The sequence below is a fragment of the Pelodiscus sinensis genome, chromosome 14 (genome assembly GCF_052426305.1).
Source record: "Pelodiscus sinensis isolate ZL-2025 chromosome 14, ASM5242630v1, whole genome shotgun sequence".
Taxonomy (NCBI): Eukaryota; Metazoa; Chordata; order Testudines; family Trionychidae; genus Pelodiscus; species Pelodiscus sinensis.
Window position 1 is genome coordinate 18,129,490 of NC_143065.1, and position 12,724 is coordinate 18,142,213.

The 12,724-nt window shown below is 41.8% G+C and overlaps 1 protein-coding gene across 6 annotated transcripts in view; it reads left to right on the forward strand.

Annotated features, from left to right (window-relative positions):
• ZNF280D (zinc finger protein 280D) overlaps positions 1-12,724 on the forward strand; it is a 133,210-nt gene that overhangs the window by 71,827 nt on the left and 48,659 nt on the right. For all 6 annotated transcript variants that reach the window (XR_012895788.2, XM_025190091.3, XM_006112482.4 and 3 more), the window contains 6 exons: positions 1,834-1,991; positions 2,875-2,975; positions 3,086-3,232; positions 4,255-4,389; positions 7,010-7,257; positions 9,109-9,249. Coding sequence is in view for 5 of the 6 variants with exons in the window: in XM_025190091.3 (XP_025045876.2) it covers positions 1,834-1,991; positions 2,875-2,975; positions 3,086-3,232; positions 4,255-4,389; positions 7,010-7,257; positions 9,109-9,249 (930 nt within the window). In the remaining variant the exon portion in view is untranslated. The remainder of the gene's footprint in view (positions 1-1,833; positions 1,992-2,874; positions 2,976-3,085; positions 3,233-4,254; positions 4,390-7,009; positions 7,258-9,108; positions 9,250-12,724) is intronic.

Genomic DNA, 12,724 nt, shown 5'->3' on the forward strand with positions numbered 1-12,724 from the left:
GTGGGAGGCAAAGCTGGCAGAGAAGCCTTAAATGACCTCCCCTGATACAGAAAAATCCCTCCTCTGGGACCCGTCCGGTCCTGAGGATGCCAGGCCAGCGAGGTCCAACCTGTACTGTAATTCTTTATTTGCTTGTTTGGTCTCAGCTGCTGCCTGATTGTGTATTTCCAGTTCCAAAAGAGGTGCGTGGTTGACTGATCTGTTCATAGAGCTCATGTTCATTAACTCTGAGATTCTACTGTACAAACAGTATAACATGCCACCCCTCCTCCCTGTACAGGCAGTCCCCGTGTTACGTACAAGATAGGGACTGTAGGTTTGTTCTTAAGTTGAATCTGTATGTAAGTCGGAACTGGCGTCCAGATTCAGCCGCTGCTGAAACTGACCGCCAGTTCTGACTTACATACAGCTTCAACTTAAGAACCCCAAGCGTCCCCAAGTCAGCTGCTGCTGAAACTGACCAGCAGCGGCTGAATCAGGACCAGAGCAGCTGGGGTGCTGCTGGGTTGGACCAGTAGCGCCCAGAGCAGCGCTGCGGGACCAACTGGCAGCACCCCAGTTGCTCTGCCACAGGCGTCCGGAGAAAAGCCTAGTCTGCTGGGGGGGGGGGGGGGCGTACTAGCTGTGCCCCCCACCCCCCCCCCCCACCCCAGCAGACCAGGAAGACACGGGCGGCGGACCGAGACGCACCGCGGTCCCGCCGCCTGGGTCCTCCGCGGCTTTGCTCCCAGTCTCCCTGGTCTCCTGGAGACCAGCAGACCAGGGAGACGGGGAGCAAAGCCTCTGAGGATGCCAGCAGTGGGACAGCCGCGGGGCGTCTGGGCTGTCCCGCTGCCGGCTTCCCCCGCGGCTTTGGATCCGCGTAAGTCGGGGACTGCCTGTACTTCAAAACTGATCTCTAAATAAGGTTCCTGAAAGTAGAGAGGAATTCAGGGGGATGGAATTTGTTCTGTTGAGTGACTTAACTTTTCAGTTGGAATGTGGGGCTTACAGGGCAGGCACATGCTGCCCCCCCCCCCTTTACTCAGGGATACAACTCCTTCAATATGTCTGTGGGGAGGGAATCTCTTATACAAGGTATAGCCTCACTGTACTTCACTGTAAGGTTGGTGTACTGTTGGTGTTTGTCACTTTTGAAAACCACTTCTGCTGTGCTGCTTAGAGTGAATTGTGTTAACTTGTCTGTAGATTATTTATTTTGTTTCATTTGTTTCTCTTCATTAGATTATAAGATCTTTGTAGTAGGGACTGTTCCTTCTTGAAATATGGAAAGCATTTGACATATTGTGATATGGAGTGTTTTCGTTGCGTTGGTACCAGGATGTTAGAGAGAGAAGGCGGGTGAGGTAGTATCTTTTATTTGGCCACCTTTCGGTGGTGAGAGTTAGCACAGAGCTCCTTTATCAGGTCACCATTAGGTAATCTGAAGAAGAGTTCTGAGTAATTTGAAAGCATGTTTCTTTCACCAATAAAAGTTGGTCCAATAAAATATCTTACCTACCTTGTCTTTCTGACATATGACTATGAACCAATATGACAATACTATAGATTTTCTATATTGAAGAATATATTTGATACAGTAGTGTGCTTTTAATTTAAACCAAAAGATATCCTGAATGTTAATCTGTTGAAAGATTTTTTTGTATCATCTATTTATGAAATTTTTGATAATTTAGAAATCATAAGAACAATAAGTTTCTTTACAGGTCACTTGGAAAGTTCTCATATTCAACAGTGTTTTCAAGGCTTCACTTTACATACTTCATATCAAATTTGTTAAGTTATGTTTTTTGTTTAAGCTTAGTTTGTGCACCTGTTCACTATTTTTAATAGGTTTATGAACCACATGAAACACCATTTAGAACTTGAGAAGCAGAGCAGTGAAAGTTGGGAAAGCCACACCACCTGCCAGCATTGTTATCGTCAGTTTCCCACACCCTTCCAGCTGCAGTGCCACATTGAAAGTACACACACTCCTTATGAGTCATCTAGTAAGTTTGTTCACTTTGTGTTTTAATCATTGTGATCCTAAAATTTTTAGCTATTGGCTGATTTGTAATTTGCAAATATAGTGGCAGGATAAAAAAAATTTTAAGGGGAAAATAAATACAGAAGTTAGAGCAAGCAGGCAAAATTTGGCCCACAGGCTGAATCCGACCTGCCAAACATTCGGATCCGGCCCACCATGATCCTCTGGGTCACCAGTGTCCCATGGCCTAGTAGGACGCTCAGGCAGGCTCAGGCCAGCATGTGGGAAGGGGTCTCTGTCACTGTCCCTACCCCCAGCACAATCCTCACAGCTCCCATTGGTCAGAAACAGGCCAATGGGAGCTGCCTGGGCTGTGCATGATAGGACTGGGCTCTCCGTTGCCAGATTTCTTGTATTTTAAAAGACAGTGCATCACACCAGGAAATCCTGACTCAAGAGTACCGACAGCCTCCATTGGCCCAAGAGCAAGGTGTGGGGGGAGGGTGGCTCGGTGCTCCTGAAAGGGACAAGGCCTTGGAAGGCAGGGCTTCAGCAGCCAGCCTTCTGTGCTACCCAGAGTGCACCACGTCATACCCTCCCAGCGCCTGCCTTTAGAGCCACACAGAGTGCTTCAATGGCAATTTAAAGGGCCCAGGGTTCAGGCCATTGCTGCAGTGCAACTGCCCCCTTTGTCCCTTCCGTCCCCACCTCAATCAGCAGATGTCATGTCTGCAGACTATTAAAGTAAGTTTCTAAAGCAAACTAAATCTTCAGTTTGTCATCTCTTTATTTAATACTTTTACACGTGTAATTTCTTTGTATATATGTACATAGCAGTTTATACTTGCATTTCTTTCCCCAAAATCCAAGGTATACATTTAGACTATGTGTTTGTTCTTTTCCAGCTATTTGTAAAATCTGTGAATTATCCTTTGAAACAGAGCAAATTCTTTTGCAACATATGAAAGACAATCATAAGCCAGGTGAAATGCCATACGTTTGCCAGGTACCTCAGAGTTTTCAGTACTATATTTAAAACACCTATTTTTTTTAAATAAAATTTTTAAAAAGCAAGTCAGCTGATCTCAGGAGGTTAAACTGCACTTTTATTTCTAGGTGTGCAGTTACAGATCTTCAGCTTTTTCAGATGTAGAAACGCATTTTAGAACTGTACATGAAAACACAAAACATTTACTTTGTCCATTTTGCCTCAAAGTTATTAAAATTGGAGCACCATACATGCACCATTACATGAGGCATCAGGTAAGTAGCTGTTACTTTTTGTCTCTTCATGATCAAAAAGCAAATATTAACTTAGTAATATGCTAATTTACATCTTCTCCCATAAAAATAGCTTAATTGATTGTGTGACCAATGAGAAGGAGAGAAGTTATGTTTTAAAATACTGGAGATACGTTATTAATATACTAGCAAGGAAAATATTTACTGTATAAAGCTTTGGGCCATTTCTTTTGTATTCTTTTAAGTAAATTATTATATTTCACTGGTAGATTTTCCAGTATATTGAGGTGTGAGGAATTCTTTGTATAACTTGCATTAGCAGTGATGGTGGGCACCTATTGAAAAACCTCTGTACATTATATGAAAGAATATATATAAGTTGTCATCTATTTACTTAGGGTGTGTCTAGACTACAGGGTTTTGTCGACAAAAGGGAACTTTGGTCGACAAAACTAAACCTGCGTCTACACTACCGCTGAGTTCTGTCGACATAACTTCGACAGAACTCAGCAGTTTTGTCAACGCTGGTAAACCTCATTTTATGAGGAATAATGCCTTTTGTCGACAGAAGGCGTTATTGCATCTAAACTGTCCTTTGCGTCTACACTGCCATGTCGACAAAGCAGCTTGCTTTGTCGAAAGAACTGAATGTAGTCTAGACGTGCTTTGTCGACAGTATCTGTCGACAGAAGCTTTGTCAACAAAAGCCTGTAGTCTAGACGTACCCTTAGATATGTTATGCTGACCAGCCTTACTCCTTTTGAAATCATTGACAAAACACCCGCTGATTCTTGTGGAACCAGATGCAGAATTATCAAGTAGTTATCTTTTATTTGTAATATAATTGAATTGGTAACCTGGATGTTACTGGTACATAGTGCTTATGTATTATAAAGCAGTGTACAATTGTTCACTTTCTGGTTTGGTATACAGTATTATTAAAATAAGACCCAGGTCCATTATTATTTGAGATGTGATAGGATGGCAGCTTAAGTTCATCAGAAGATTCCTGCTTACTGGACATTTTCTTCTATTTTTAAAAGAAAAAGGGAATATACCGTTGTACTAAGTGCAGATTGCAATTTTTGACATGCAAAGAAAAAATGGATCACAAGACACAACACCATCGGACATTCAGGAAACCCAAGCAACTAGAGGGATTGCCTCCTGGAACTAAAGTAAGTTAACTTAATATAAGAGAAAAGACGAAAAAGTTACCTGGGTGGAGAAATGGAGAGCCTATTTAGAAAGGAGGTGGTGGGAGATACTTCACATTCGGGAAAGGACAGACTCTTCCCTGCTCAAAGGGATCAATTTTACACTATCCCTCAAAGCAGATTATTTAATTCTGTCCCCCAGCTCCATAATTTATAAAGGATTGTATTTCCCTCACACATGTCTATGCACTTCAACACACACAACTAATAATAGATCCACTACCACTTTTTAGTCCTGCTGCTTTCCTGAGCTGAGGGTCCTGTTTTGCCCTTCTCTTCCCCTCTTACTTTCTTGGAAGAAAGTGTGGGCTTCAGTCTATTGGCTATAGAGAGGGTGTTATCAGTGGTTGGAAATATTTGACACTTTCTCAATTTATGAGGCAGTATTGGGGAAGAGCAGCAGCCAGAAAGGGAGCAAAACTTGCTGTAAGAGTTCTCCAGACCCATGTTTGAAGGGAGATGAAGAGACCTCTTGCTATATTTGCGGAGAGAATCTTATTGTTCAGCAGCATGTGGAATATTTCACCTGATTGCCCTTCCTGAAGAAAAAGTAGAATGAGTGACAAGAAGCCAATCCAGCACAGGATTGCTCTGTAAACTAGGGCTATGTCTACACTGCCTCCTCCAAGGAACGTGTCTGCTTTTTCGGGACAGTTTCCGAAAAACCGGATGCCTTCTCTCAGCATCCCTGTATTCCTCATTGTATGAGGAATAAGGGATGTTCCAAAAGAGGAGGTTTTACCCGAAATTTGGCCCCGTGTAGATGGGCTAAATTTTGGAAAAGCCTCTTCTGAAAAAAAGCGGAAAAGATATGCAAATTGCAGTTTGCAATTTGCGTATCTTTTCCGATATAACTCTGCAGTCTAGACATAGCCTCAGGGTTTCTTTTCCTAAAGATGTCTGAAGCATGTTGTGATTCACCACTACAGCACCTCCTGCTGTCCAGTTTGGGAATTATCTCCTCTTTGGCCTCACCGTACTCTGCTGGCCTTTTCCTGTCTGCTACCTACCTCCTGTAAATGTCTCCACCGCCCATCAGGCACTGTCCCTCCTGGTCCATGGTGCCTGTTTCCTTGCAGTACTGCCACAAGGCAGTGCCCCCACACTCTGGAGTCCTCCCCTTCCAGGAAATCCCAACCCCTACACCAGCTTTGCCTCAGTGACCCAGTACCAGTCATCATCTAGCCCCTGCCTCTGGGATAAACTGCAGTTCGAAATGCCATTCATCATTGACAAGGAGAGTGTGAACCTGCTGCCTTCTCTTGCTCTGGCTGCCTCCCTTTAGCCCTAGTACCTCTCAGGCCTTGAAAACAAGGCCTCAGCCTTTCCAGCACTGCTCTGTCTCAGTTACCCACTCCAGTTTCCCAGGCAGCCAGGTCCTTTCTGTACCATAGCTGGAAGCAATACTGAGCTCCTCCTCTACAGGGCCTAGCCAAACTCTGGCTCTGTCTAGCCCTTTTCTGATTGGGTCTCAGCCCCAGCCTTTTCCCAGGGCTGCTTTTGGACCTGTAACAACTTCCCCGTAACAACATCTAAGAAGGTTTGAGATGCATAGTCTTATGAGGAAAACCTATGGACTTGACAGGTCTGTGAAATAGATGCGCTTGGAAATTGACCGGTATGACCACACTATCATTTCATTCCCTGTAAGAGAGCTCATAATTGTGGTAGCTGCTTCACAAATTATAAAGTACTTTTTTAAAATAAACTTTCAAAGATTTCATTGGTTTAAGACTCAGCAATGGATATTCTGCTTGCTTACCTATTGGTAGAGCTTTACCAAAGTCACGGTTCATAGTTTTGTAATTGTAGGGGTCCTGACCCAAAAAGGAGCTGTGTGAGGATCGCAAGGTTATTGTAGAGGAGGTTCCGGCACTTCTGCCTTTACTTCTGCACTGCTGTTAATGGCGGCTCTGACTCTGGACAGCTGAAGGCAGAGCTACCACCAGCAACAGCACAGAAGTAAGGATGGCATGGTATGGTATGGCCTTCTTTACTTATTCATCGCTGCCTGCAGGGCTGGACCCTCAGTCAGTATTTGCCACTCTCTAGGTGTCTGGTACTTCTAGGAGCAGTATGGAAGTAAGGGCAACATGGCAGTATGGAAGTAAGGGCCACCCTTACTCATGCACTGCTACTGCTGTTGGAGTGCTGCCTTCAGAGCTGGGCATACAGACATCATTACAATCACTGCTCTCCAGTTGTCCATCTCTGAAGACAGCTCAGTAGTGTGGGTGTTAATAGGGTGATCCCCCTGCTACTCCCTTTTGGGTCAGCACTCCAAATTTGAGAAACACTGTTCTTGCCCATGAAATCCATATGCAATAGGTAAAAGCACCTAAAAGGCCAAATTTCACAAGAGGACACCAGATTCCATGGTCTGTAACACATTTTGCTTAGCTGTGAATTTGGTAGGGGCACCTATTAGATGCCCCCCATTTTTATGATAATCAGGTGATATGAGGTACAGCATCTGTTCTGTGTCATTTGTAACTTATATTTTTCAACATATCCTCTTGAAAAGGTGTAATTAATTTTAGCGTCTTATAAATAAAGTGCCTATATTATTTCATGTTTCTAGGTTACTATTCGAGCTTCTGTTGGACCTCTCCAATCTGGAACATCTGACACATCTTTTAGCACAAGCAGCTCCACATTTCAGTTATCTCCCCAAACTACAAATACAAACACTAGAAATCAGAACAAATCTAATGCAAATAAATCAAAACTAAAATCATCAACTATACAGAAGAAGCAAAACACATTTATGAACAGTAGCAGCAGCAAAAAAAAGAGAAAAGTTGCCAATACAGCATTGCATAATCTAAGGTAAAATCTTTCATTTCTAAAGTATATTTTGAAAATCATAAAATGTAGTTGAAGATCATTTCACGAAGATAAAACTTATTGGAAGACACAAGCAATTTGTGACATGATTGAGTTTTGCAGGAAGGGCAGGTTCATAAGAAACCCAGTATTATCCACAAAACAGATATCAGACAAGATCACAAAGAGAAAACAGTTTCTTGCCACTTTAACCAGAAAGGACACTCTCTAAATGACTTAGCCACCTGCATTCTGCTACAAAGACCTTTTACATCTGCACTTGAAAGGGAATCCTCTGAACTGTCATTCATGTTAAAATTCGACACTTGCCAACAAGGACTTAACAAGTCTTTGAACTTTCTCACCCATTACCAAGACAGTTTCCCCAATTATCACCTGTAATACCATTAACTCACAAACATCCCACTCTCCCTACCTTTAATATCAGCAATTCACAGACACTTACCTTCCTTCCTCCCCCTTCCCACCCCCCCGCATCCCCCTTCTGTTCTGCAATGTGATTTGTCCTTTTCATATTTGTTCATTTTTTTTAATTGTATCCTTTGGTATATATGGTTGTGACTACTTTCTTCCACTATTTGATCTGAGGAAGTGGGTCTGGCCCACGAAAGCTCATCATCTAATAAACCATCTTGTTAGTCTTTAAAGTGCTACATTGTCCTGCATTTTGCTTCAACTACCCCAGACTAACACGGCTACATTTCTATCAGTATTATCCTGAAATTTAAATACCCCTATTTTGATATTATTATCTTTATTCTTCCCCATATGATTTGTTGTTTTGTTAGCAACAGTCTTCCTGGCAATGGGTAGAACAGATGATGTGGAAACTACTAATTTTCTACAAAATTTAGATTTTTCACTGGGTCACTGTACAAAATCACATTTTGCTACTATTAGGTCTAGAGCCAGAGTCTATTAATGATAACCTGCAAAGGAAAATACAGTTCTGTGTTTGAGTTCCTTTTAGCTTTTTTTATGACGTTACAAAGAAGTAATTTTGTTTGTAGGGTTTTTAAGGTTTTGTTTTTTCTTTGTTTTTCTTGTTTATTTTTAAAATTAGAAATTCAGGTCTTGTCTGTCCTAGAAGGCACTATGTGACTGGAGATATAATGAAATTGTTCCAGAAGAGTCACGAGATTGAAAGCTAAGCTATTGAAAAGAAAGAACATCTTTAGTTTTTTTAAATAGCTATTTAACTTCTGTGAATAGCAATTTGGATACAGAATGCCTTTGTTAAAGATTATAAATCCCACTTCTTCAATTGAGATACTAAACCTCAGAATAAATATCAGGACATCCAACTGGGCCTCCAACAAATTTAGAGAGGACCAGACTTGGCTTTTTTCATTTAATTTTTCTGAAAAGTTTGTGGGGAATTTTGGAGGTGGTGGATGGTTTGTGAACGCATCTGGGAAGAAATCCCAGTCCTTTTCTTTGAGCAGCAAAAATTGTGCAAGTAACTTTTTAAATTCTTTAGCAGATAATCTTTGAATAAGTTTTAAGATCAAAATGACACTGTGTACTGAAAGGGAAAAATGTGTTCTTGGGAGCTTTTTTTAAAGTATGAGCTAATATGAATTTAAACTGTGCTTAGTATATTGGCTCTACCATGGCCAGCTAACATTTTTAAAATGTGTTAAACTGTCTACACTTAGTACTAAGTGATGTTTAAAATCATGTTAATCAACACATTTGTTAAAAAGGCTCTTTTTTCCCCCTCCTCATACCAGTGCTGTTGTGGCTTTAAAATAAGACATTTTAAAGTATATTAAGGATGTCCTATTAATGTATTAACACTAACAGTATTTCATTCATTTGTATTACCATTAGGTATTGTTTGGGAATTCATAAATGCATTGAATGTTACTCAGAAATAAAAGATTTTGCAAGTCACTTTCCAGCATATGTCAGTTGCAGCTTATGCAGATACAATACTAGCTGTAGCAAAGCCTATGTGAATCATATGATGAGGTGAGAACTTCTAAAATTTTTATCATTAAAGTAATTATTATAAAATATAAGTTTAAAAATAAAAAATGTGCCTCAGTTTTGCATTAGTAAAATATTACTGTCTTATCTCATAGGGATGATATGAAGATAATTCTTTGATGTTTGTGAAGTATTCAGATAACACAGTGATAATCATAATAGAAAAGCCCATGATAAAACTAATAATTCTGTATTTAGTGCAGTGTTTGAATAGTGGTGCAGTAATATGGTATGGGGACCTCACACACGAGGGTTAATAAAAATATTTAATAGCTGCTGTTTAAATGAGCACTGTTGATTCTGTGCACTCAATGAGGCATGGGTCCTGTAGAAAAAAATACGTGATCATATAGTTAAAGACTGCACTGCATATGCACAATGGGAATGAGTTAAGCATGCCTAAGCAGCCTTAATTCTAGCATTTTGTAACTGAGTGCGTGACTTGGCAATCATAATGGTTTAGTATAGTGTGTATGTGGACATGCATGTGTTTGCATACACACATAAACAAGTAGTGCTGTCAGTGTCCATTTGAGTTTTTGGATGAAGTGATATGTCATGTTATAAACTCATTGGCTGTGTCTAGACTGGCAAGTTTTTCTGCAAAATCAGCTGCTTTTGCGGAAAAACTTGCCAGCTGTCTACACTGGCCGCTTGAATTTCCGCAAGAACACTTGACTTCCTACTGTAAGAAATCAGTGCTTCTTGCGGAAATACTATGCTGCTCCCATTCAGGCAAAAGCCCTCTTGCGCAAATCATTTGCGCAACAGGGCCAGTGTAGACAGCACAATACTGTTTTGCACAAAAAGCCCCGATGGCTAAAATGGCGATCGGGGCTTTTTTGCACAAAAGCGCATCTAGATTGGCACGGACTCTTTTCCGCAAAAAGTGCTTTTGCGGAAAAGCGTCTGTGCCAATCTAGATGTTCTTTTCCGCAAATGCTTTTAACGGAAAAGTTTTCCGTTAAAAGCATTTGCGGAAAATCATGCCAGTCTAGACGTAGCCATTGATTTCTAGTTAGTTAATAGGAGAACCTTCTATGATAACAATCAGCAGCTATATAGCTATATTGTAGTTTTATTTTGTCTTGTATATTAAGAGCGATTTCATTTAATATATGCACATTTATTAAGATGTTGTTTAAGCCTATTGAGTATAGTCCATCAATGAGGCCTTTTTCCTAACTATGTGGAGCGAGAGCATACTGGAATAGTGATATTGAGAACACGTATTTAGCTTATTGTAATTATTGTAAAACATTAAAATAATCTGCAAAACTTTGGAAGTTGAGAATGCATTCTTAGGCTGTATTGTCAGTTTTCTTAAATGATTTATTACTTGTTCATGTGCAAACTCAAAACTTCGGATTCCTTGTTAAAAGACAATGTTATGGTATTACCATATTATCAGAGTAAGTGATTGTATCCTGAAAAATTAAACTTTGTAGTAGGATGCGAGTGTGTAGTTGATCAAACGATTAACTGATAAGCCTGCACTTATTGGTTAATCATATTGACTACACGCAATACCTCCCCTTGCTGCCTCTGTATCAGAGGCAACGAGGGGGAAGGGAGCCGGTGCCTGCAAGGAGCTGGCACTTAAACCGGTTCCCCACACATGCCAGCTCCTGCAGAGCCACTCGCTGCCTCCCACAGAGGCAGCAGTGGGGAAAGGGGGGAGGCAGGAGCCAACATGCATGGGGAGCCGGCTCCACAGAGCCACCTGTCCCCCCAATTGCTGACTCCCACAGGGGCAGAAGCTCCCGGGGAAGTGCTCTCACCTGTATCCCTTGCACTGCTGCCTCTGTGGGAGTTGGGGTGGAGGGGTGCAGGCAGCTCCACGGAAGTTGGCATGCACGGAGAGCTGGCTTAAAAGCTGGCTCCCCATGCATGTTGGCTCCTGCAGAGCTGCCTGCCCCCTGTGTTGCTGCCTTTTTATCAGAGGCACTGGAGGTTGGGGGCAGGTGGGATATGGTGCTCACAGGGAGCCGTCTTAAAAGCTAGCTCTCCCCGAGCACTGGCTCCTGCCTGCTCCTCCTGCATGTAAACATGTAACTGCTAGAATTTCCAGCGGTTACACATTTACACAAATAAATGATAGTTAACATAAGAACGGCCGTACTGGGTCAGACCAAAGGTCCATCTAGCCCAGTATCCTGTCTACCGACAGTGGCCAGCACCAGGTACCCCAGAGAGGGTTGACCGAAGACAATGATCAAGCGATTTGTCTCCTGCCATCCCTCTCCAGCCTCTGACAAACAGAGGCCAAGGACACCATTTTATCCCCTGGCTAATAGCCTTTTATGGACCTAACCTCCATGAATTTATCCAGCTTCTCTTTAAACTCTATTATAGTCCTAGCCTTCACCGCCTCCACTGGCAAGGAGTTCCACAGGTTGACAACACGCTGTGTGAAGAAAAACTTCCTTTTATTAGTTTTAAACCTGCTACCCATTAATTTCATTTGGTGTCCTCTAGTTCTTCTATTATGGGAACTAATAAATAACTTTTCTTTATCAGCCCTCTCCACACCACTCATGATTTTATAGACCTCTATCATATCCCCCCTCAGTCTCCTCTTTTCTAAACTGAAAAGTCCCAGTCTCTTTAGCCTCTCCTCATATGGGACCCGTTCCAAACCCCAAATCATTTTAGTTGCCCTTTTCTGAACCCTTTCCAAGGCCAAAATATCTTTTTTTAGGTGAGGAGACCACATCTGTACACAGTATTCAAGATGTGGGCGTACCATAGTTTTATACAGGGGCAGTAAGATGTTCTGGGTCTTATTTTCTATCCCTTTCCTAATAATTCCTAGCATCCTATTGGCCTTTTTGACCGCCGCTGCACACTGTGTGGAAGTTTTCAGAGAACTGTCCACGATAACTCCAAGATCTCTTTCCTGATTTGTCGTAGCCAAATTAGCCCCCATCATACTGTACGTATAGTTGGGGTTATTTTTCCCGATGTGCATTACTTTACACTTATCCACATTAAATTTCATTTGCCATTTTGTTGCCCAATCACTCAGTTTGGTGAGATCTTCTTGGAGTCCCTCACAGTCTGCTTCTGTCTTGACTATCCTAAACAGTTTGGTATCATCTGCAATCTTTACTACCTCACTGCTTACCCCTTTCTCCAGATCATTTATGAATAAGTTGAAAAGGATTGGTCCCAGGACTGACCCTTGGGGTACACCACTAGTTACCCCTCTCCAATCTGAAAATTTACCATTTATTCCTACCCTTTGTTTCCTGTCTTTTAGCCAGTTCTCAATCCAAGAAAGGACCATCCCTCTTATCCCATGGCCATGTAATTTATACAAGAGCCTTTGGTGAGGGACCTTGTCAAAGGCTTTCTGAAAATCCAAGTATACTATATCTACTGGATCCCCCTTGTCCGCATGTTTGTTAACCCCTTCAAAGAACTCTAATAGATTAGTAAGACAGGATTTCCCTTT